Source organism: Mustela nigripes, chromosome 7 (genome assembly GCF_022355385.1).
Source record: "Mustela nigripes isolate SB6536 chromosome 7, MUSNIG.SB6536, whole genome shotgun sequence".
NCBI lineage: Eukaryota > Metazoa > Chordata > Mammalia > Carnivora > Mustelidae > Mustela > Mustela nigripes.
Window position 1 is genome coordinate 73,305,208 of NC_081563.1, and position 24,366 is coordinate 73,329,573.

The 24,366-nt window shown below is 39.0% G+C and overlaps 1 protein-coding gene across 1 annotated transcript in view; it reads left to right on the forward strand.

The window, feature by feature from the left end:
- Positions 1 to 856: 856 nt before the first annotated feature.
- The window catches only part of FBXO11 (F-box protein 11), a 102,408-nt gene continuing 78,898 nt past the window's right edge, over positions 857 to 24,366 (forward strand). Inside the window, exon 1 of the mRNA XM_059406119.1 lies at positions 857 to 1,766. Coding sequence (XP_059262102.1) covers positions 1,547 to 1,766 — 220 coding nt within the window. The 5' untranslated portion in view covers positions 857 to 1,546. The remainder of the gene's footprint in view (positions 1,767 to 24,366) is intronic.

The window sequence follows — 24,366 nt, forward strand, 5'->3', positions numbered from 1 at the left end:
TCTTCGCCCACCCCCCGCTCTATTATATGCCCTGATACCTCCCCATTATCACCCGCCCCACTACACTCCCCCTTTCCTCCTTCCCCCTCCTCGGCGAGGGAGGGAGGAAACCCGAGAGAGGAAACAGGGCGTTGAAGGAAGGGTCTTCGCCATAGGAGCGGAGGCCCCATTGGCCTGAAGGTTGTATGGGATCTCTCCATTGGCTGCCTGGCTAGAATCCCCGCCCCTCTGCGTCCCCGCCCATTCACCCCTCCCCCCGCCGCCCCGCGGCCCTCCCCCGCGCCCCTGGCCAGCCCCGCGGCGGGGAGGGACCCACTGGGCGAGTGGAGGCTCCGGCGATGTCAATGGCTCCTCCTGCCACGGAGCAGCAGCAGAAGCAGCGGCGACGGGGTTGAGGAGGAAGAGGAGGAGGAGGAAAGGTTCCTTTAAGGAGGAGGAACGACGACGCCTCTTCTTCGCCCACCCCCCGCTCTATTATATGCCCTGATACCTCCCCATTATCACCCGCCCCACTACACTCCCCCTTTCCTCCTTCCCCCTCCTCGGCGAGGGAGGGAGGAAACCCGAGAGAGGAAACAGGGCGTTGAAGGAAGGGTCTTCGCCATAGGAGCGGAGGCCCCATTGGCCTGAAGGTTGTATGGGATCTCTCCATTGGCTGCCTGGCTAGAATCCCCGCCCCTCTGCGTCCCCGCCCATTCACCCCTCCCCCCGCCGCCCCGCGGCCCTCCCCCGCGCCCCTGGCCAGCCCCGCGGCGGGGAGGGACCCACTGGGCGAGTGGAGGCTCCGGCGATGTCAATGGCTCCTCCTGCCACGGAGCAGCAGCAGAAGCAGCGGCGACGGGGTTGAGGAGGAAGAGGAGGAGGAGGAAAGGTTCCTTTAAGGAGGAGGAACGACGACGCCTCTTTTTCCCTCTATCTCCTCCCTTCACACTCATTTCCCCTTCGCCTAGGAGAGAAGGGGGGGAGGAGAGAGAAGAGGCCGAAGAAAGAGAAAAAATTCCTCACAGAAATCTCTTTCAGGGGGTGTGGGGGTAGGAAGAGGGAAAAAAAAAAAAGAGCCGGGCGCCCCCTGCTCCCTCCCTCCCTTCTCTCCCTCTCTTCTCCTCCTTCTCCCTTCCTCGCCCGCCCGCCCACTCCCCCCGCCGCCGGAGACGCCGCTCGGGAGTCGGCGGGACCGGAGTCTGTCTCCTCACCCGCCGACGCCGCGCTTCGCCCCGGGATCCCCAGGCGGGCGGACGCCCTTTCTTTCTTTCTCTCGCTCTGCCCGTCTTTCTGTCTCCGTCCCTCGCGGCCGCCCCGCCCGGCGGCCTCGGCCTTCCCCGTGCGTCAGGCCCGCCCGCCCGGCCTCGCTCGGTCTCTGTCCGTCTCCGCGGGCCTTTCTCTCGACTCGGGGTCTCGCTCGCCCCCTCCGCCCTTCCCATCTCCCCTTCCCCTCGCCCCCTTTCCTTCCTCCCCCTCCCCAACCCCTACTCCTGCCCCGGAGCTCGCTGTGCGTGTGTGTGTGTGTGTGTGTCCCTCCGCCAACGCCGCCACCTCAGCCCGGCAAATGAACTCCGTCCGAGCCGCCAACCGGAGACCCAGGCGAGTGTCGCGGCCGCGCCCGGTGCAGCAACAGCAGCAGCAGCCCCCGCAGCAGCCGCCGCCGCAGCCGCCCCAGCAGCAGCCGCAGCAGCAGCCTCCGCCGCCGCCGCAGCAGCAGCAGCCTCCGCCGCCGCCACCGCCGCCTCCGCCGCTGCCCCAGGAGCGGAACAACGCCGGCGAGCGGGGTAAGGCCGCGCTCCCTCCCCGCCGCCCGCCGGCTCGGGCGCCGGACGGCCGGGACCCGCGGGGAGGGAGGCCGGGGCGGGCGGGGGAGGCCTGTGCGCCCCCGGGCTGGGAGACAGAGGCTGAGCGGAGGCGGGTCCGCGGCTGCCGCAGTGTCAGCCCGGCCCGGGGCCGGGCCGGCAGGAAAAGCCGCGGCTTCCCCACTCGCCCGGGCTCTAGCTCAGGCCGCGCTTTGTTTGGTTGCGGGGGCTCGGCACCCTCACCCCCCACCCATCCTTTGGCTTCTCGCCTGGTTTACGGACCCCGCAGGAGTCTGTTGGTGGCTAGGGTGGGGGGAGGCAAAGGGTGGGATTTCCCCCTTTTCTACTGCCTTCCACGTTTAGCCTCCTTCTTCCTAACAGAAGGCGGTGGGGAACAACTGGGAGTGATCGGGCGGTGGGGCTGGCTGGGGAACTTGTTTTCCCCCTTTTCTCTGTTAGCCTCCCCCTTCCTGTGGAGGAGGGGGAGGGGGAGAATCCGAGTGGTCTGTGGTGTTGGCCGGGGAACTTGTTTCCCCCACCCCCCTTCCTAGTCACGGGGTAGGGGCAGCAGCGACTACTCTCCCAACCCCACAATGTTTGCTGCGCAGTTTGGCTTTAGTTACAGAACCCAAGGGAAGGACCCGTTAAATCAAGACCTTTAAATAAATAAATATAGAATCCATCGGCCATTTCCAGCCCCCTCCCTCGCGTGCCGTGCAGTTACCCTGCCGCTCTATCGACCACCCCTCTCGCCTGTCCTCCCTTAGCGAACCCCTACGCCACTGTGCTACCCTCCGTCTCCTATTGGGGTTTGAACGCCCCTTCCCTCGAACTGGCCCCTTGGGAGAGTGTGAGTGTGTGCTGTGTCCAAGGCCTAGTGAAATGTGTCATTTGGACCCAACTGTGCAGCTCTGTCTGGTAACCACCATTGTCTAAGGGCTGAGGCTCCCGGGGGTTGGATTCTTGGTTTAGCAAAAATAATGTTCAGTTCTACTTTGATGATGTGGTTATTTTGGGAGGTTTATGGGGTAGGGTGTTGCACCTTGGTCTCCAAATGTAACTATTCTCAATTAATTAGCAGCTCGGTGGGGGTGGAGGTCAGTACCATATTTATGTGTACGGTTGTTGTTTTAAGGAGGAGGGGAATTGTTAGGAGACATTTTGCGTGTTTTCGTTGGCGGATTAAGGTTAATTTTACATGCATTGGTTGTCACACCTCCTTTGATTCAGGGAATTGAGATTAAATAAATGCCTTTTTAAAAATTACACATTCTTTGCTTAAAAACTGTTTCGGTGTTATACTTGAGGAAAATACTTAAATGGAAGAGAGATGATAATCTGAGAAATAGTTCAAAGGGTTTTTACTAGTCACTGTTACAGATAGTCCTTGAGAAAGCAGTTTGTTATATGTTGCTTGAAAGAATGTGATGTTTCAAGCCAGTTAGAGGTCTTGTGTAACACTATTGGCAGATATGTTTTAATGATTCTTTGATACATTTACCATTTTTTTGTAAATTAAAAATATTTATAGTTTCATCATCTCCTTTCATATTTGCATATCAGTGTTTTCCTGTGTTCCATTCAAATAATACTCAAGTCTCCTTCCACTATATGTTGTCTCACAAAATTTTTTGAGAAAACAAGTGACACTAGATTGAAATCCTAGCATAGTCAGGATTTAATTTCTATAAGTAAGTAAGTGTTTTCAAGATGTACTGATTTATTCATACCATTAGGGCTGAATAAAATCTGTTTGACCAAACTTAATTTAGTCTCATTACATATTTTAAATTATTTATTCTGAATCTCCTTTTCACGATGTGTGTAATTTCAAACTTAGTTGAGGTACTTCTATCTTGGATACTTTTCTTTATTTGTGTGAATTATTAGCTGCTAAAGTCTGTTTCCTTTTGAAGTAAAGTGGCTTGTTGGTATTGGCATGCCAGAGTGTCAGTTTTCTTTTCATTCATGTACGGAAGCTGACTGACAAAGATGTTCATGAAATCAGGATTTCAATATGTACCTAATGAAATAGTAAATCAGATGCACTGTAGAATTGTTGCTTTGCTGCAGCTAGTAGAAACTGTTCTGGAGATTCTCTGTTGGCACAGAGGGGACAAGAACTTGCTGATTAGCCTTCAGGGAAAAATGCTGTGGGTCTTTTAGAGGGCAAATAAATGGCTTTAAAATGAATAAAACATTAAGCTAAATTAAAAGACTAATAAAGTTTTTGCCAGATTTATGTGAAATATGTAATTCTTCAAAAATTGGTGGTTTGATTATTTTTTTAAAATGTATAGTTCACATAACGATCAGAGTTTAGCCAAAGGAATACTCTTTATTTTAAAAAGTTTTATGGAGCATGTGGAGTGTCTCTATTTCTGGTTTGGATAGGAGAGGTTCTGTTGTTTAAGAATATGCTGGGTTTCATAATTTTGACAAGGTACTATAGCTAACACGTGCGTGTGTGTTTTACTTTTTTTTTTTTTTTTAAACTAACTTAATAGATATGTAACTTTTATATTAGAGTTTGGATAGAGTTACATAATGGTGGATCAGAAAGCTTTCCTCTTTGGGAATTGAAGTCAGCACTCACTGTTTTTAAGACAAGTTAACTCGGTCTATATATTTAATACAAAGAATAGATTTTTGGCTTTTTAATGGTAATAGAGTAGTTACAAGATAGCTTCCCCCCCCCCCCCCAAGCAAAAGTTTTGTCAGGGCTGGTTTTTAGTTGCTTGTTCACCCACAAGTTAATTGGTCTAAAAACTTCCCTGATAATGTCCTTACACACACACACACTTTCTTGTATATCTAATGGCCAATGTTTGAAGTAGAAAGGAACAGTCTAATAGAGTGAATTCTTATGAGGACTTTCCAAAGCCTTTCATGGGGGAGAACTACTTATATGTTGGGAAATACTTGATCTGGGTGTTTAATGTAATGCTGTCTTCACTCACATTATCTGAAATTGCCCACTGTCTTAAGATGGATTATATTTTGGAGTTTAGGATTTCACATACCACTTTGGTAGAAAATCATTTGTTTTGCACTCTTTGATAATACATTTCAGACTTGGTAAATCTGGAAGTAGTGTGGGGTTAGTTTTTTTATATTTATTTTCTTCTAAAAGTTCTAAAAGGATTTAGCTTTTGCAACTTGTTCTGATGAATTTATTTTGATTTCTCATTGGTAGTCTTTTTCTAGGAGAAGGATGAGGAAAGCTTACAAGCCTGCAGAAGTGCTGTGTATTCTGAGCACTTTTAGCTCATAGTTAAAATTGATTGGCTTGAATAGGTAATAAATGCACATAATTTAAAATTGCAGAGTTTTTTACCTACACCTGCCTCCCATACCAAATTCTCCTACCTGGAATCAGTCATTGTTATTAGTTTCTCATTTTTGCAAATAGGTGTAGTTTTTTTCTGGCTGGAAAATTCATAAGATTCTTTTGAAGTTCTGAAATTTTATGTAATCATTTATAGTTAAATAAATTTAATGAATATAATATATTAATGAATATTGCTATTAATTTCTAGTCTGAAATAATCATAAAGAGTAAAATAGTAATCACATCTTCTTAATTTCATATTTGTGGAATAAAAATCTCACCTATGACCCTAGAATTACAGTTTTGTTTTAACTAAACTTACTGAAGTAATTGAATACATATTACATGAAATATTCCTGATGGAGCTACGTATTTATAATATGCAGCATCCAGAATACTCCTTAGCATTCTAGTCTTGCATGCTAATCATACTTTCTGTGGGCTTATTCTGTCTCATGATATTTTACCTTCAGGTTCTTCAGAATAAGGAATTTACAGAATAGAAGAATTAGGAACTTCGGTAACCTTTTTTGATAGAAGAGTTCTGGATAAGGGACATGATTTTTCCTTTTTTAGGGATTAAGTACTGTGGGGCACTGCTCTCCCTTCTTGTGGCTAAAGCTTCAAAATATTTACATCCATGAAAGGAAGATGTCATCCAGGGTTTGGTTTTGAAATGAAACCAACTAACTTTTGTTTTTTAATGTTTGGGGTGGGGTAGAGGAGGGCCTTTTTTCTCAAAGCTTACAAATTGAGGGGTAGGAATGAAGTGGTGACAATGCCAATGTTAAAGTTCTGCTGATGAGGCCCATGGGTTGTTAGTATACTGCTTTTCTCTTTCTTTACTGGAAGTTCTGGCAAACCCATGGACAGGTCAGCCAGTTTGAAGAACTACCAGTAGATAATGACCTGTTAGGACCCCTGAACTTAAATTTGGCAGAATTCAAGGCTAGTGAGTATTTTCTCAGGGTCTCCCCCAGCTTTATCTTAATTTTGAAGCTAAACAGTCTATAATAATGAAATATTTTAACTTGAGGTTTTTTATTGTCCTCCAATTTATTCCTTTTTTTTTTTTTTTTTTAAGATTTATTTATTTATTAGAGAGCACAAGTGGGGTGGAGGGGCATGGCAGAGGGAGAACCAGACTCCCCACTGAGCAGGGAGCCTGATGCAGGGCTTGATTCCAGGAACTCTGGGTCACAACCTGAGCTGAAAGATTCTCAACCAACTAACCCACCCATCTGCCCCATATTCCTAACTAACACATTACCCTTATTTTGTGTAGATCTTTTTCCCACTAGTCTCTGAAAGATTATTTTATTTTAGACTACTAATTTTATCAGCCCTTTGAATTGCATTCTCCGCTTCCAGATAATTACAGTTTATGAGAGGTTACAATTCCAAATTGTAGTTGTTAACCTTTGAAAATAAAATGATAAAGAAGCAAAATAGAAGAGTTGAGACAGTTGGACAGTGTGATATACTTCAGAGTTACAGCTGGCTAAATGGGGGTTCTAATTCTGGCTGCACCATCAAGAGACTATTTGACACAGGGCAAGCAGTATAAACTCTTGGAGCCTTACTTCATTATCTTTAAGGTGGGGATGATAATACTTGCCTCATATATATATTGCTGAGAGATTTAAGTATCTAGCACTTGTTAGATGTTCAATGAATTGCAGCTTTTAAAAATATTAAAAATAGTAGTAAGGAATGAAATCAGTTGTATATAAAACTAAATCCAAGTGATACAATGTGCATGAGTCGTTAATTTCTGGTATACCCCAAAATGCAATCTAGGTGACTCTGGATAACCTTAAGGAAACTGGCTTATAATTATAAGTCACTAATTTTATACCTAATGAATTGAAATATTCTTTAAGCAAAGACTAAGGAAACAGAAGAAATGGGCATTGAGAATAATAATAACAAACATAGGTCTCTTTCTACTTATGTGGTAGAGTCTGTCAGATACTTTCTTACACACTGTATCATTTAACCCTTTTAGCAGTTCTGTAAGATAGACATAAATCAGTGCTGGATATTTATAGTAAATAGCAGAGAAAAATTTCAAAATCGAAACATATCACTGAGTCTTCCCATAAATGAGATAATTCTGCATTTGGCAGAATGTGTTCACACTTAGGGGAGGGAATAACCTAGCCTTTGAAGTACATCTGTCCCCTATCTTATCCCCTCTAGTCTTATTGAAGGCTGGCACCATAGTCTGATGCCATCGATTGTTAAATATCTGCTTTCACATTTTCTAGGTAACCTTCTAATCATAATTTTACCTCTAATGTAGATCTGTCCCCAGAAGAGGTTGCCCTGATTGGCCAGCATGTTTTTCCAGCTTACTGAGATAATTAAGCGTTCAAAAAGAGGTAGATTTCCCTTGAATAACTCATAGTTATGAATAAAAGGTGTTAAGTCATTTTAGCTCATGGTAATAGCCTAGACTATTTCAGGAAGGAACAAAATATGAGTTAAATGCTACTTCAGTGGTAATTTTGACAGGTTTGTGGACTAAATATTCTCTTGTCACCAAAGCTTGCTGTCTTCAGATACATAGCCTGGGCCTTTTATATATGTTAGGTTAACACAAGAAATGTGTGTAAACTTAATCTTTAGAAAATAGAGAAATGAAACCAACTAACTTCTCTTAAATAATTTATTTTAGTTTAAGGAAATATCAAAAATACTTAAAAATGAGTACATTAATTGTGTGGTTTTTTGTTTTTTAAAAAACCCAAATATAATAGTATAGTAAAGCAAATTTAAGTTCTGTATGTTACTTGCTTACTCTTCCCAATTTCTAAAGGTCCAGTTGTCAGATGTTTAGCCCTTTAAATGAATAGAAAATCGTGTAACTATGTTCAGAAAAAAAAGAAAAAAAATGCTTAAATGCTGTTCTCTCAACTGGTGGCTAAACCTTTAAAAACATTATGTATTACTTGCACATATTTTGAGAGAAGAGATACATTCATCTTTTTTGTGAAGAGAGCCTACTTTTTTCTCAAAGCTTTGAAATTGAGTGATAGAAATGGGTAGGTAGTATCCTGTGCTTTAAAATTATTTTTTCTGATAACAGTAAAGGTCTTAGCTTCACTGTTTTCTTCTAGTGTGCATCAACATTCATTGTACCACATGGTCAAGTTAGGTTGTGTCAAAATCTTTTGATTTTTGAAAGTTTTTCCTCAGAATGGAATTAACTGGCTATTGTAGAGGTTCAATCTTGGCATTGATTTCTTTAGTACCATGTATTGATAATGGACTTAAATCAGTTTAGCCTTTGCTGGTTTGCTAGTTTGAGTTTAGATATGAGAATTCTTTTTTACACTCAAGTATTGATTTTGTATCTTACATCTACAGTGTATAACATACTATGTATGAGACCACATGGCTTTATGAGAATCTGACACTCAGGAGGAAGCAGGTAGGGAAGATGAAGAATATATAACTCTTTTTTATTCACCTGTTCTATTTTGAGTTGCACAGGGTTGGTATATATATGTCATTAGTAATTGTCTCTTCCCACATAATCATATGTCTTTGGAAGGGGGGAAAGGCTTTAAGGAAAATTAGAAGTGGTGTAGAATTTAGCAAATGGAAAGGAGAAATCATTCCAGGTTTGTATCATGGTAGAGAGAAAGGATAGAGAAGAGGTGTTTGAAAGAAATGGGGGTGAGTGAGTACACTGTGTTTTCAAATTGAATGTTATTGGCAAAGTGAATAGTGAAAGAAATTGTGAAACCACTCATTTTTCTGTTAAAAGTAGCCACAGATCTAATGAACAGTCGTGTGTAAATGACTGATAACTTCATAATCCTTTGAAATGCATTTGCATTTTTAAGAAGCTGGTCACTTAGTCAAATTTTGGTATTTTAGACCCAGTAAAAGAGATAGAAATAAGTGATTTGGACAAAGACCTTTTGGGTAAGAGTGCTTGCTTCCTTCCAGACAGAATAAGCATTTAGGGGGAGGAAGAGGGATGGAAGAGTCTTGGAAAAATCACTTACCTTACACATTTGTTGTTTTTCCTCATCTACTTCTGACCCTAAAATTTTTCTTGAAAGTTTCACTTTGTATTTTCTCAAAAGACTTAATTTGGGGTTGGTATGGGGATGGAGAGAAGAAAAAGAATTAGAGCAGGTAAGAGTAGCAATATGTATGTGTCATTTAAATTAGCAGTGGTCATTCTATATATAATCACATATATCCATATACTATATATAATTATTTAAATTGTTAAAATAATTTTATTAGATTTTTTTAAACTTAAGGTTTTAATGAAAGCATACAAGTGCTCGAATCATTGGTGTATAGCTTGATGACTTTACACAAAGTAAACACCTCTGTGCAGCCAACAATACATAGATCAAGAAATAAACGCTACCAGAATCCCAGAAGTGGTATTCATCCCATCCCAGCATTCCCCCGCCGCCGGGTCTTCCCACTCATTATTCCCAACCCTGTCTTTCTAACTGCTTGGATTAGTTTTGTCTGTTGAATTTTATATAAATGTATATAAAATCACCCATTATGTATTCCTGTGTGTCTGGCTTTTTCACTCAGTATTTGTTTCATCCATGTTGTTGCTTGTATTAATAGTTTGTTCATTCGTGTTGCTGTATAATACTACATTGTATGAGTACACTACAATTCATTCAGTGTACGATTAATAGACATAAGAGTTTTCATCTTTGGCTCTCAGAAATAGTGCTGCTATGAGCATTTTGGGTATATCTTTTGGCGAACACAGGTACATATTCCTGCTAAGTTTTATATCTCAACATTATACCATTAGTTACCTTTTCCCAGAGGCAGAACTTCCATGTACATGGGAGGTAAAATAGCTTTAAGACAGATATGAATATGGTATCTCATAATTAATGTTGCTGAAACAGTAGATTCAGTAGATTTTATTTCAGATATTAGTGTTTTTCTTAAGTCTTTGAGTATGTATGCTGTAAGTCCAGAGTTAGGAAGTTTACTCATCAATTTAATATACTATACTAATATACTAATATAATATGCTATAATAATATACTTTAATTTTCCCCAAGTTGAGGAGGAAGGAAGTCTTTTTAAATATAGGAATTTTCAAAAATACTGTGGACTTTAATTTGTGATTTACTAAGCCTTCATTCCAAACATTATTATTTTTGCTAGTGTCATAAATACTATTTTTCTCCATTTCAGTTTGGAATCTTCTTTCTTACTACTTTAAAGCTTATCCTTTTAACTCCAGTGAAAATATTTTGCTTTTATTTGGTTAATTGTTTCATTTTTTATTTTTTCTGCTTAACTTCATTATAAACATAAGATTATAAATACAAAATAGTAAAACATTTATAATATTGGGGCATATTTTGCTTTCAAGTTGTTTTTCTAGTCCTTGGGCAGATCTGTCAGTTCCTGATGTATAAGAAGAAGGTGTAAAAAGGCTCCCTCAACTGTGCGGAAATGCTAGTTACTGGCTCATAAGCTCATATTCCCCACCGTGCAAATATCCCTAGAATGACAGGCCATCAGTGGCTGAGATGGGGTCTCTTTTTAAGGAATCACTTGCTTGAAACTGATGGTATGGTAGCCTTAGGTACTAAAAAGAGTAAGATCTTACTATTTTGTGTCTGGCAGTTCAGTGTTAGTGCTAATAGTTTTCTTTCTTGTCCACAGCAAGCAGTGTGGAGGAGACTCCTTTCTTCCTCCCATCCCTTCTTTCCTTTTTTACATAAAGTAGCGACATTGAATAAATGTTGCTGTTAAGTTTGGGGAGAATGAGCCTGAGCTTTTTCATCCAAGTGGCTTGTTTTTAAAGAAACTCTTAATTATAGAGAGCAAACTCAGGGTTGCTGGGGAATGGGGTGATGGGGTGGTGGGCATTAAGGAGAGTGTTTGATGTAATGAGCACTAGGTGTTATACGCAACTGATGAATCACTAAATTCTACCTGAAATTAATAATACACTATATGTTAACTAACTTGAATTTAATAAAACCAGAGATTTTTTTTTAAAAAGCAAAAACAACCAAAAAAGTGGCTTTTTTTTTTTTTCTAGAATGGTTTCTTAATCCCATTTCTGAAGTAGGGTATTTTGGATGAGGTGACTTGTGAGATGCTCTAAAACTTTTTGTATCATTTAAATTAACAGTATAAATCATTGAGGTCTGAATTTGTTAGGTATTATTATACAGACATGGCTCTTTTATGGAACTTATAGTTGAATTAGATACTAGATTTAAATAACATTCAAAATCAAAATAAATTGGGACGCCTGGGTGGCTCAGTTGGTTAAGCGGCTGCCTTCGGCTCAGGTCATGATCCCAGCATCCTGGGATCGAGTCCCACATCAGGCTCCTTGCTCAGCAAGGAGCCTGCTTCTCCCTCTGCCTCTGCCTGCCTCCCTGTCTGCCTGTGCTTGCTCGCTTTCTCTCCCCCTATCACTGGCAAATAAATAAATAAATAATCTTTAATTTAAAAAAAATCAAAATAAATTGAAAATAAACATGTTGATATCAATTTGTCCTCTGATAAATATTTTTAAGGATGCAGGCGCATGCACACACACACACACATATATATGTATACTCTTAAATGTACGTACACCACACCAGAGTTTTGTTAGTAACTTTACCTGTCCACGTTTTCCAAGGCCTGAGTCTGTTGGAGAGTCTTCTATGAAATGCTATTAGGTTTGTTATGACCCCCTGCAGTCTGACACCTGTTCTACCCTTTAATCATTTATTGAATTACCTTTGTGCCACAATTAGAAAATTGTTGCAGGGGAAGCCCAGCTGGCTTAGTTGGTAGAACATCCAACTCCTGATATCAGGGTTGTGGGTTCAAGCCCCACACTGTGCATGGGGCTTACTTTAAAAAAAAGTTGCAGCCCAGAGTTTAAGCTAAGTTATAGCATGCTTATGTAAATGATTAAGAAAGAAACATGAACCTACTGAAGGAAATTACCTGCAGATTTGGGGTTATTCATTTTGTTTTCATGGTGTCTTCCTTCTTCATTGCATTCATTGTTTTGCCCTTATATCCAGAAACTGAAAGCAGACAGACAGGTCTAAATTAGACTGTATGTTGCCAGAATCTAAGATCTTATGTTGCAGAGATAAAACACTTTAAGTTTCTTTATATCATCTGTAACCCCACATACAAATGGTTGCAACTCTCAGGGTGCCTTTATGGATTTTTTTCTGATGCTGTCATAGTCTCTACTGCAGTGTCTCACAGGAAGCCTGTCTTCTCTTTCTGAGTCATTTGATTTGAGAACCTCTTAGCTGAAATCTTTAAAGCTGAAAAACTTAAGCTGAAAGAGTTGGGTGTAGTGAGCTTGTCTAGGGTTTGTAAAGTTAATTCTCGTTTTAGATGGCTAGAAAAATGTTACAGACCAATCATAGACATGCATTGAGAACACATACAGTACACGCTCTGAAACTTGGAATATGCACTTTTGATTTTTTTGAAGTGTCAGAAAATTTTTGGTAAAATGTTAGCAGTGGTATCTTGGAGTGATGGAGGTAAGGTGATTTTTGTTACTTTATCTACGTTTCTGTGGTTTTTAAATACTATATATGGACTCTGGAAGGAAAGAGGTTTGTGTTTTTAAAAAGATTTTAATAGTTGTGATTGTGATGTGACCTTAATAGTTGGTCTGATGGTAAAGTCCTCACAGGTCATTTTAAACTTGAATACGAGCTTAATTCTCCATGCTTTGTGTTTTAAGTGCTTATTAATTTATGGACATTTTTAGCTTTTATATCCACAGCAACTTTAGGATAATAATTGTGTATTTATGTCATTTATTGGAGATGAAGATAACTGATAAAGTCAGAATTCAGAATTAAAAACAAATTTGTTACTTGAGACTTTGAGCCAGTGCTTCTGTCTTTCTAGGATAAGTTTGTGACCATAGGTTATGTAAATACAAATACATAGAAACAGTATTTTAATTACTTTTGTGGCTGAATGATGGAAATTTAGTGTGCACACAAACTGGATATTAGAAAGAAAAGCAAAACTTAATACTGGTCATAAAAGGTGGCTATTTCTTTTGTACCCTGGTGGTATGGACTCCTGACTGTTTGATGATTTTATGTGGAAGATAATTTCTTCTCACAAAACTGGAGTTAGCAGGACGCCTGGGTGGCTCAGTTGGTTGGACGACTGCCTTCGGCTCAGGTCATGATCCTGGATTCCTGGGATCGAGTCCCGCATCGGGCTCCCAGCTCCATGGGGAGTCTGCTTCTCCCTCTGACCTTCTCCTTGCTCATGCTCTCTCTCACTGTCTCTCTCTCAAATAAATAAAAAAACAAACAAACAAACAAAAAAAACTGGAGTTAGCCCTGAAAGAATTAATGACTGTCAGTTTATTAAGTTGAAACAGATTGCTAAGGGAAATTGTTTCACCATTATCAGTCAAAAAAACAACAAACCAACCTTCCCTTTCTAAGATACTATATTCTTAGAAGTTTTGGATTGTGGGACCCGGTGTGTTTGAGAATAAGTAAGAATAGGCCTTGGCTTTCAAAAAATATGGGTCTTTGCAGTCTAAAATTAGTTACTAGATTTGGAATTAACTTACCTCACATTTGACCAGTCTTCTGATCATCTTATAGACTACTTGTAAACATTAAAAGAAGACTTTTTCTTATTAGAAAATATACTAAAAACCTTCATTGAAATAGGTGAACTGTTCTGTTTTGTTTTTAAAGGGGCTGTAGAATGCCTGGGTGGCTCATTCAGTTAAGCATTCTTTGGCTCAGACTCCCTGCTTGAGCCTGAGAGTCTGCTGGGAGTCTGCTTCTCCCCATCTCTCCGCCGCCGCCGCCCCCCAGCTTGTGCTCTCTTGCATGTTCAGTCTCTCTCAAATACATAAATAAAATCTTAAAAAAAAAAAAAAAGTAAAAGTCGGGGCCACTTAGGGACACCTGGGTGGCATAGTCTCAGGTAAGTATCTAACTTTTGATTTTGGCTCAGGTCGTGATCTCAGAGTCACGAAATCAAGCCTGGCATCAGGCTCTGCAGTCAGTGGGTAGTCTGCTTTTCTCTCCCACACCCCACATGCTTTCTTTCTAAAATAAACAAATCTTTAAAAAAGAGGGGGGCCTACTGATACACGGCTTAGGGCAAATCGGTCATTAAGTGTAAGTTCTAGATAGTAATCAACATAGTTTTATGAAGAGCTGATTACAAGTGAACTTAGATTATTCTCCTGAAACAGTGACTTTGGTAGCTGAAGAAGGAACAAGAGAAGCATAGGTGGATTTAAATACAGCTTTTATTTTATGAAGTAGTCATATTGGTATTGTGATAGTTGAGAAATTTTTAAAAGTTGTATAATGTGGAAGCTACCAGTTACAAAAATACTGCTAACCATTTTGCAGACAGGCATTTAGTAAATAGTTCTGTTTCTCTCCAACTTCCTTTTCTGGACCAAGATTTGTTCATATAATTACTAATTTAAGTTATTAAGCATATTAAGTTCATAGATTATTTTTTAAAATGGGCTGGGGTTAAGTACCTGGAAAACCAAGAATAGAAATCAAATTACTCGGAATGGTCTAAGGGAAAAAAGTACCTTCATCTTTATAGAAACAACAAAAAAGTGAGTAGTCACTTAGAAATGTTGAACCAGAACTAAGTAAAGCAGAAAACAATATGGACTACAATTGAATGAATCATCCTAAAGTATGTTTATGTATGTGTAAACACATGATACCATTTTATAATAATAAGACTTGTAAAATGTTGAAGTGGTTGAAAAATATGTCTTTTAGAAAAATTTAAGTGTTACTCTAAAGAGGGATAAGCTAAAGGATGGCTAAACATTTCACATGGTTCGAAGTAATTTTTCTCAAAGATTTTATTTATTTCACACTCACACACACAGAGCACAGGCAGGGGGGAGCAGCAGGCAGGGGGAGAGGGTGAGGGAGAAGCAGGCTCCCCACTGAGCAGGGAGCCTGATATGGGGCTTGATCCCAGGACTCCACGTCATAGAGTCCAGAAGGCAGAAACTTAACCAACTGAGCCACCCAGGTGCTCTGGGTGAAGGTAATTCTAAAGGATGTTGCTCAATTTTATTTTTCTGTATGCTCAGGAGATAGCTAAGGAAAACAAATTTAAATTATTAGATTGATGTTTTACACTGGTGTAAAGAACATTTGATAAACATCTAAAGTAGGTCACTAGGGGCACCTGGGTGGCTCAGTCAGTTAGGCAGCTGCCTTAGGCTCAGGTTGTGATCCCAAGGATCCTGGAATGGAGGCCTACATCTGGCTCCCTGCTCTGCAGAGAGCCTGCTTCTTCTCTTTCTCGCTCTGCCTGCTGCTCTGTCTACTTGTGCTATCTCTGTGTCAAGTAAATAAATAAATAATCTTTAAGTAGGCCGCTAAAGAAGACTATATACCTTGCTTTTTTTGTTGTCAGCTATGAGGATTAGATATTTTAATTATCTTAGAGATGTTAAATTAGAAATTATAGAATATTGGATATAGAACTGTAGTTGCAATTCTTTAGGTTTATTGTTCAGGGTGGTGGTTGGAATTAGAGCCCTAGTCTCTTGACTCCCAGTCAATGATGGTGGTGTTACCTGTTCTTGTTTCAGAATTTTACTTTCATTCTGTTCATTTTTCAGTTTAGTGGTTTGTTAAATCTATTGAGGCTTACCAGTTTTCTGTAACTCCTTAGTTGAACTAAACAAAAATTACAAAAATTAAGTTTTTAAGATACTTGTACTCAGTAACTTAAAAAAGATATACAAGTAAATTTCAATAGCTTGTTACAGATTGACTTAATTTTTTTTTTAAAGATTTATTTATTTATCTGACAGAGACCACAAGTAGGCAGAGAGGCAGGCAGAGAGAGAGAGGAGGAAGCAGGCTCCCCGCTGTACTGGTAAAAAAAGAGGAAAAGGCGATTATATTATTCAGTATAAGGTGAACCATATTGATGAGTCATGTAAAGATTCCCAGGGCAGAGCTCTTTGCCACTGTTGAATCTTAGTGCCCATTTATGATAATGGTGGTGTTTCATATCAATAAGGAAATTATTTATTGATCAATAAATGATATTGAGATTATTGATTATTCATTTGGAGAAGCATTCAGTTAATTTCCTACTTTGTACAATACTAGAAATGCATTTAAAATTATTAAAAAGCTTTTTTTCAATTAAAAAATTTTGTTATTAGAGTAAAAAACCCTTTTAACACAGTTTCAAGTGTACAATATAATATTCTTAACTATCAGCAAGATGTTATCAGATCTGAAGAACTTACTCATCTTGCATAACAAACATTATACCCATTGAATAGCAACTCTTTATTTTCTTTTCCTCCCTAGCCCTTAGAAACCACTATCCTGTACTCTACTTTTATGAGTTTGGTATTTTAGAGATCTCATGTAAGTGAAATTAGACAGTATTTGGTCAACTCTAAGTGACTTATTTCACTTAGGATAATGTCCTCCAAGTATAAGAGCTCAATATTTTTAGAAAATCATAGAAGAAATTAGAAGAAAGTACTTTTTCCTCAGCAGTGCCCCAAAAAATCAGTCATTAAGGAAACATCAATAAATTGACTACCTGGGGTGCCTGGGTGACTCACTTGGTTGAGCAACTACTTTCAGCTCAGGTCATGATCCTGGAGTTGCAGGATCAAGTCCCGCATCCACATCGCCCTCCTGCTCAACAGGGGACTGCTTCTCTGACCTTCCCCTCTCATGCTCGCCCTTTCATTCTCTCTCTCTCTCTCTCTCTCTCTCATATAATAAATAAATAAATAGGCTGCATAAGTGAAAAGTTCTGTGCAGTGAAGGGTGCTAGTTAAGGCAAGTAATAATCGACTGGAAAAAAATTTGCACTTTCTTAACCTACAAATTATTAGTATCATGTGTTTCTATGAAAAATTATACATAAAATATTGATTATTGAGCTGAATCTTCTTTCTTAAGTATGGTTCATTCCATTCCATTCTCACTTCTATCCTCTCAGAAGCACAACTGTCATGAATTAGATATGAATTTATTCATTCCATTTTTATCTTTTTTAAAAAAATATTTCATTTGAGAGAGAGCGTGTGCATGCACAAGTTGGGAGAGGGCCAGAAGAAGAGAGAGAAGCAGACTCCCCACAGAGCAGGGAGCCTGATGCAGGGCCCCATCCCACGACCCTGAGATCAGGACCTGAGCCAAAGGCAGTTGCTTAATCAACTGAGCCACCCAGGCATCCCTATTCATTCCGTTTTTAAATACTTTTACATATTTGTGTGAATCTGTAAATCTGTAAATAGTTAATTGTAAGTTATTATGGTTGTTACTATGGGAAAGTAAAAGCTTGCCTTCAGGGTGTTTCAGTGCAGTAAACAGAAACATAAAATATTCTCTCTTAATGTTTAATGTGTAAGTGCCAAGTGAATGGTATAAGTCATGAGTGCCTGGCACTCTAGAAATCTTTAAGTGATTGTTGAGTGAATTAATTAAATATAGAAGTATATAAAATTTAAAGGAAAAGTCTGTTTTGTTCTCTTCCCCTGACTTACCACTCTCCAGAGGTAACTCTTAACTGTGTATGTGTTTACTGTTGAGTTTTTCTTAATGTATGTGTATATAAATACACATACTTTATTAAAAAGAAACCACGGTATATGTATTAGTTTGTAAATTAAGTTTTGGGTTTTGCATAGATAATATCCTGGGCATTTTTCTGTGTCAGTATAAATCTAAAATTACCTTATTTATTTTTCATAGTTGCAGAATAGTTCATTACCTGAATGGACCATGATTTATGTTAAATGTATATCTATTGATTAATATTCAGGTTCTTAATTTTTGCTACTATAGTATTGAAGTAAACATCTTTGTACAGATATCTTAACATATTTATGTCACAATTTCGGTTTCATAGGTGTGAGTTATTGTGTTAAAGGAATAGTTGCATTTTAAAGTCTGAAAAATGTTGCCAGATTTTTTTTTTAAATAATCCCACTATTAATGTATGAGGTTAAATGTTACTGAATAAATGTATACACGAAATACTTAAGAGTGGAGGGGAAACTAGTCTAAGAGCTGAAATGGTTTGAAAAGACTTGCCAGAGAAAGTGAATGTTTAAACTAGATCTTGAAGAATGAGTATGTCACAGATAAAGAAAAGGGGAAAAAAGGATATTCTTAGTAAGAGGAAATGGGCCAGACAGAGAACATGGAAGAGATACCAGGACAGAATTTTAACTCCGTCATCGTACGCTCTTCATGTCACAGTTCCCTTTGTCTTGGTGTTTCTTTTCCAGAAAGAAGTTAAAGTTGAGTTAAGCACTCTCCTATCTTCAAGGCTTTACCACTTGTAGAATAATCTAAATTCTTTAGTCCAGATTCAAAGTCTATACTTCACCTGCCATTTTTTTTTTTTTTGTACGAGTCTTCTTTTGACAGGCTAATCTACAAATTGTTCTTGAATGAACCATATTTTGCAGCTCGCTCTCTCTCTTTTTTTTTTGGCCCTGTTGCAAATTTTTAAACTCAGTGGTTCATTCAGTATTTAATCACCTGTTTTTGAGTTCCCATGCTTTTGTGGTAGCTACACATAAGTCAGGCTCAGGTGCTTACTGTCATTTACATTTATGTAATAAATAAATTTACATAAGCATAAAGATCCATTTTTGCTTACTGTATGGAGGATTATCAGTAAATATTTGATAATATCCTATGTAATCTTCTTCAATGTCCTGAATGGTTTTTTTTAAATAATACAGTTGGCAGGGGCGCCTGGATGGCTCAGTGGGTTAAAGCCTTTGCCTTCGGCTCAGGTCATGATCTCAGCGTCCTGGGATCGAGCCCCAAATCTGGCTCTCTGCTCAGGAGGGAGCCTGCTTCCTCCTCTCTCTTCTTTGCCTGCCTCTCTGCCTACTTGTGATCTCTGTCAACTAAATAATACCTTTTAATAAAATAATAATAATACAGTTGGCAGTGAAGTTTCTGAAAACTCACCAGAACCTCTTTTCCATATTAATAAATATCTGATATCAGTGTATGGACTTCTGATACATAAGTGATATGTAATTTATGTATTAAGCATGGCAAAATATTTTTGAAAGCACTTAAGTAGCAATTAGGCAGCTTTATATCCATGGGAAGACACAAGGAATTTTGGTAATAGTAACTACTATTTAGTGGTTGTGATATTAATAGCAATAATTTATTGATTATTCTAAATAGACAGTAAATTCATGTTTTATTTTTACAGCAACCCCCATCATGTAGATAATGTACCTTTTTTACATATGAGGACTTAAATTGAAGTAAAACGCAGTTTCCATATTGATATTACACATTACCAAACAATTATTTAGCAGGATAAATATAAAAAAGAGTCAACTTCTCAATGCTCCATAGTGAAATTTTAGAATATAATAAAGTTCTTTAAAATGATGAAAAAAACCAGAGTGCCTACACCAAAGTATCAGTTATACAGATGGTGTATTTACCAGCACAATAATTTGCAGAAGTTAGTAAAATGCTCTTTCCTCAAAATGTAGAGGCAATATAGCTATGTAACTTGATTTTTATACCCATTTAAACTATCAGTTCAGCAAGAATGAGGCCCAGAATGCGTATATACACAAAAATTAAGAGTTCATCACCTGTAAAAACTTGGTGCAAGAACCAAAGGATATACTTGAGCAGGAAGAATAGTAAACTAGAGAGAGGGAGGAATTGGATAAACACATCATGAGTGAAGAATTGGCAAAATATGTTAATAAATCAAGACTATTGATTGTAAATATGTATAATATTTTTAAAGATAGAACCAAAATACTAGACAATTATAAGAAAGGGGATTACATTGAGTAAAGAGTGCTACAATTCAGGGCACCTGGCTGGCTGAGTTGATAAAGGATACAACTCTTGATTTTGGGGTTGAGTTCAAGCCCCAGGTTGGATATAGAGATTATTTAAAAATAAAATCTTAAAAAAAGTGCTAGAATTATTTTTTCATAAGAAGTACAGAAATACTGGAAATTCTAAGGCATATTATAAAAATAGCTATTTTTGTGTCACTGCAGCCAGACTATCTGGATGAAATCCTAGCTTATCCCTTACTAGCTGTGTGACATTAAGGTTACTACAACTTACTGTGCCTAAATTTTCTTATCTATAAATGGGATGACAATAATCCTCATAGTGTTATGGGGAGGATTAAATGCAATGCGCATAAAGCCATTAGAACAGTACTCAGTACATGAAAGCACTCAGTACATGTTTGCTGCTGCTGCTTTTATTTCTTTTACCTTAAGGGTAATCATGAAAAGAATAGAAATAAAATCTATGACTATAGGACAGCAGAACTCAAGAGAGTGAAGAAAGCTTACCCCTTAGTATGTTATCAAGATCAATTGGACTAATACTAATTTTTTCTATTTTTTGAGCACTTCCAACCACTTAAAAGCATTGGTATTTTATTACTTAGAGATCTTCCAAAGAGCAGAAAGACTTTAGTTTTTAAAAAATTATTCTATGGGGGACCCTGAGTAGCTCAGTTGGTTAAGTGTCTGCCTTCGGCTGAGGTCATGGACTCAGGGTTCCTGGAATCAAGCATCGCATCTGGCTCCCTGCTCAGTGGGGAGCCTGCTTCTTCCTCTCCCTATGTCTGATGTTCCCCTTACTTGTGCTCTCTCTCTGTCAAATAAATAAAATCTTTAAAAAAAAAATCATTCTATGTTGCATGAATCCATCAGGCCCTTTTTGTAAATCTGGGGTACATTATGGAATCTCAGTGATCTTTTTGTGTATCTTGAAATACTTTGCTATTTCTTTTTTTTTTTTTATAAGATCTTATTTATTTATTTGACAGATCGCAAGTAGGCAGAGAGGCAGGCAGAGAGAGAGAGGAGGAAGCAGGCTTCCCACTGAGCAGAGAGCCCAATGCAGGGCTCGATCCTGAGCCGAAGGCAGAGGCTTAACCCACTGAGTCACCCAGGTGCCCCTACTTTGCTATTTCCAAGAGTTTTATCATTACCACCAATTATTTCCTGCTGTGTAAAATATAAATAAATAAAAAGCAAGAATCATGGAATCCACTAGAAGGAAGCTATAATAGTGAAATAGTAATTTTTCAGGTTTTTTTTAATTGTACCTATTGCATCCTTCAAAAAAGGCATAAAAGAGAATGAAAAACATATAGATAGGAAGATAAGTACAAGGTGAGGAGTAGCGCTATAGACCTGGGCTGTTCAGTATGGTAGCCACTTGTCATATGTGACTGTATTAAAATTAATTAAAATTCTTAGAATTTAAAATTTAGTTCCTCAGTCACATTAACCATGAAGTGGTTATATAGAGGGAATGTAGCACTTCACTGTGACTACCATATTGGGCTACAAAGCATAGAACATTTTCATCACTGCAGAAAATTCTTAAGAGAAAAAATTCATTGAGAAAATCCCTACTGAGCTAGGACCCCCATTGGGACTTGATCCCAGAACCCTGGGTTCTTGACCTGAGACAAAGGCAGGCGCTTAACCAGCTGAGCCACCCAGGCACCCGAAAAATAACCTTTTCAAAACAAGTAATAGGGTAGCATTGTTTTATATTTTTGTAAATCTTATGTCTCCCCCAAAGTTTGTTGAAAGCTCATATATTAGAATCTAATCCCCAATGTGATTGTATTGGAGGTGGGGCCTTTGGAAGCTGATTAGGTCATAAGAGTAGAGCCCTCTTGAATAGCTAGCCTTTTCCCACCATGTTAGAATACTAGAAGAGATCAGTCATTTGTAGCCTGGAAAAGGGCCTTCACCAGAACCTAACCATGTTCATGTTATGATCTTGGGCTTCCAGCTTACAGAACTGCAAAATAAATTTCTGTAGTTGACAAGTCACTCAGTTTGTTTCGTTATAGCAGCTTAAACTGACTAAGATGCATGGCATCTCGCTTCCCTCAGAGCAAGTGATCTAAAAGGGACCAAACAGAAAGCCACTATGCTTTTTACGACCTCTTGGAGAGAAATTTCTAGTAATTAGAGGCAAGTCACTACTAAGTCTGGCCAGTATTTAGGGGAAGAGAATAAGGCTTTACTCATGAAGACAGAAGTATCAAAGAATTTGTGGACTTTCTAAAAACTACTACACTGGATATGCTGAACGTTAATAGTAGTATAGACACTGTAACCTTTCCAGAGCTCAGTCTAGTGGTGCTTAAGAATATGAACACCCTATAGTCTAGTAATTTCATTTCTAGATTTGTCTCTCAAGGTCTTTGTAAGAATTTCATAGGGGATATGTACATGGATGTTTACTGCAGTATCGTTTGTAGCATCAGAAGTTGGAGGCAGTCTGGTTGTCTCATACTAGTCTGAGTGTAGATGGGTAAAATTTGTGATTGCACATTGTATTAGAGTCCTAGAGCTGCCCTAACCAAGTATCACAAACTGGATGGCTTAAAACAACAGAAATTTATTCTCTCATAGTTCTGAAGGCTAGAAGTCCAAAATCAGGGTGTGAGCAGGGCCATGTTCCCTCTGAGACTCTGGGTAGAATCCTTCCTTGCCTGTTCCTAGATCATGGTGGTGGCTCTTAACCCTTGGATTATCCCTGTATCAATCCAGTCTTTGCCTCAGTTGTCATATGGCATTCTCCCTATGGCTCTTCACATGGTGTTTTGCTCTTACAAGGACATCAGTTATAATGGATTAGAGCCCACCCTAATGACCTCATTTTAACCTGATTATATCTACAGACTATTTCCAAATAAGGTCGCACTTACTGGGTCACTGCCTACCAGTGGTTAGGACTTCAGCATATCCTTGAGGGATACAATTCATACACACATGAACTAATATGCAACAGTTAGAAGCAACAAATTAAATGTACACGTGCACATAGTATATAGCAGGAAATGCAAGAAAGAGAATGATGTGGTAGTAACAGTAACATTTATATAAATGAAAAATCAGTGTGCTAGAGTTCTTCAGAGAAATAGACCAATAGGATGGAGATTTTATATATATATATATATATATATATAAATAGGTTGGGAGAGAGATACTGAGAGATTGAGAGATATTATGAAGAACTGGTTCACATGATTATAGAGGCTGGAAAGTCAAAATCTGCAGTGTGGGCCGGCAGAGTGGAGACCTAGGATAGCTGATGGTGCAGATGAGTCCAAAGACAGTCTGCTAGAGGATTTCCTCTTGCTTGGTGAAGCTCTTTTTGTTCTAATCAAACCTTCAGCTGATTGAGGTCAACCCACATTATGGAGGGCAATCTCCTTACTCAGAGTTCACCAGTTTAGTATTAAACTTGTCCAAAGCATCCTCCAAGTTGACACATAAAATTAAACATCACAAGCCCACCCCTTGTCAAACTGACACCCAGAGACCTCTCCTTAAACATACTTAGAGTCTACATAGATAATAACAAGGCCATACTTCTACCCAACATACAAGTATCCTGTGTACAACCCAAAACATCCCAAATCTTTCACCAGAGAGGATGCAGAGTCCTTGATGTTTAACTCTTCTCTTTGATATCCCATAACTTAAATATTGTGATGTTATTTTTATATGTACTTTATAAATTATAATAAATATAATATAAAGTATTAGGATATGTATCTTGTATTAAATGGTAAGGAAATAGAAGAGAGAAGAAAAAGATACTTTATATATACAAACGTACACAGGCACAGAAATATATAAGGAAGAAATACTTATGACAGTTACAGTCCTCATTTCTGTAACTGGTTCCGCAGTTACAGCTTGCATTTATGACTACTTTTGTCCAGTACCCATTTTATATTACTTTTTCCTTTAGCAAGAAATTCAGCTGGTCATCGTTCTTGGTACAGTGACCCAAACCTTCATTCTTGAAAGGTCTGAGCCATTAGTAGTCTTGCCTGAACTGGGTTGTAGTTGTCCATTGATTTTAATTACAGGGCATGGTAACATGGAGAGATGCCCTTGAGGGTCTCCTATACTGCAGACATACTCTTCATTGTGGAGTGGCAGTCCAGATTTCCCTTGTTCCATCCATCCAAACATAGTAACCCCCTTCTTTAATTGGTTTATTCAGGAGCATGAAGTGTCCAGAATGTCCAGGTAGCAGTTTTAACTTCCATTTAGTTCAGTGGGATCATTGTTAGGTCTTGTGGATATGGAATGGAAGCATTCCTTCATTTGGAACTGAGACCTCTAGACCACTAGTAGAGCATAAGGTCATAGAGACAGAAAGCAAAAATTTTGTAGGT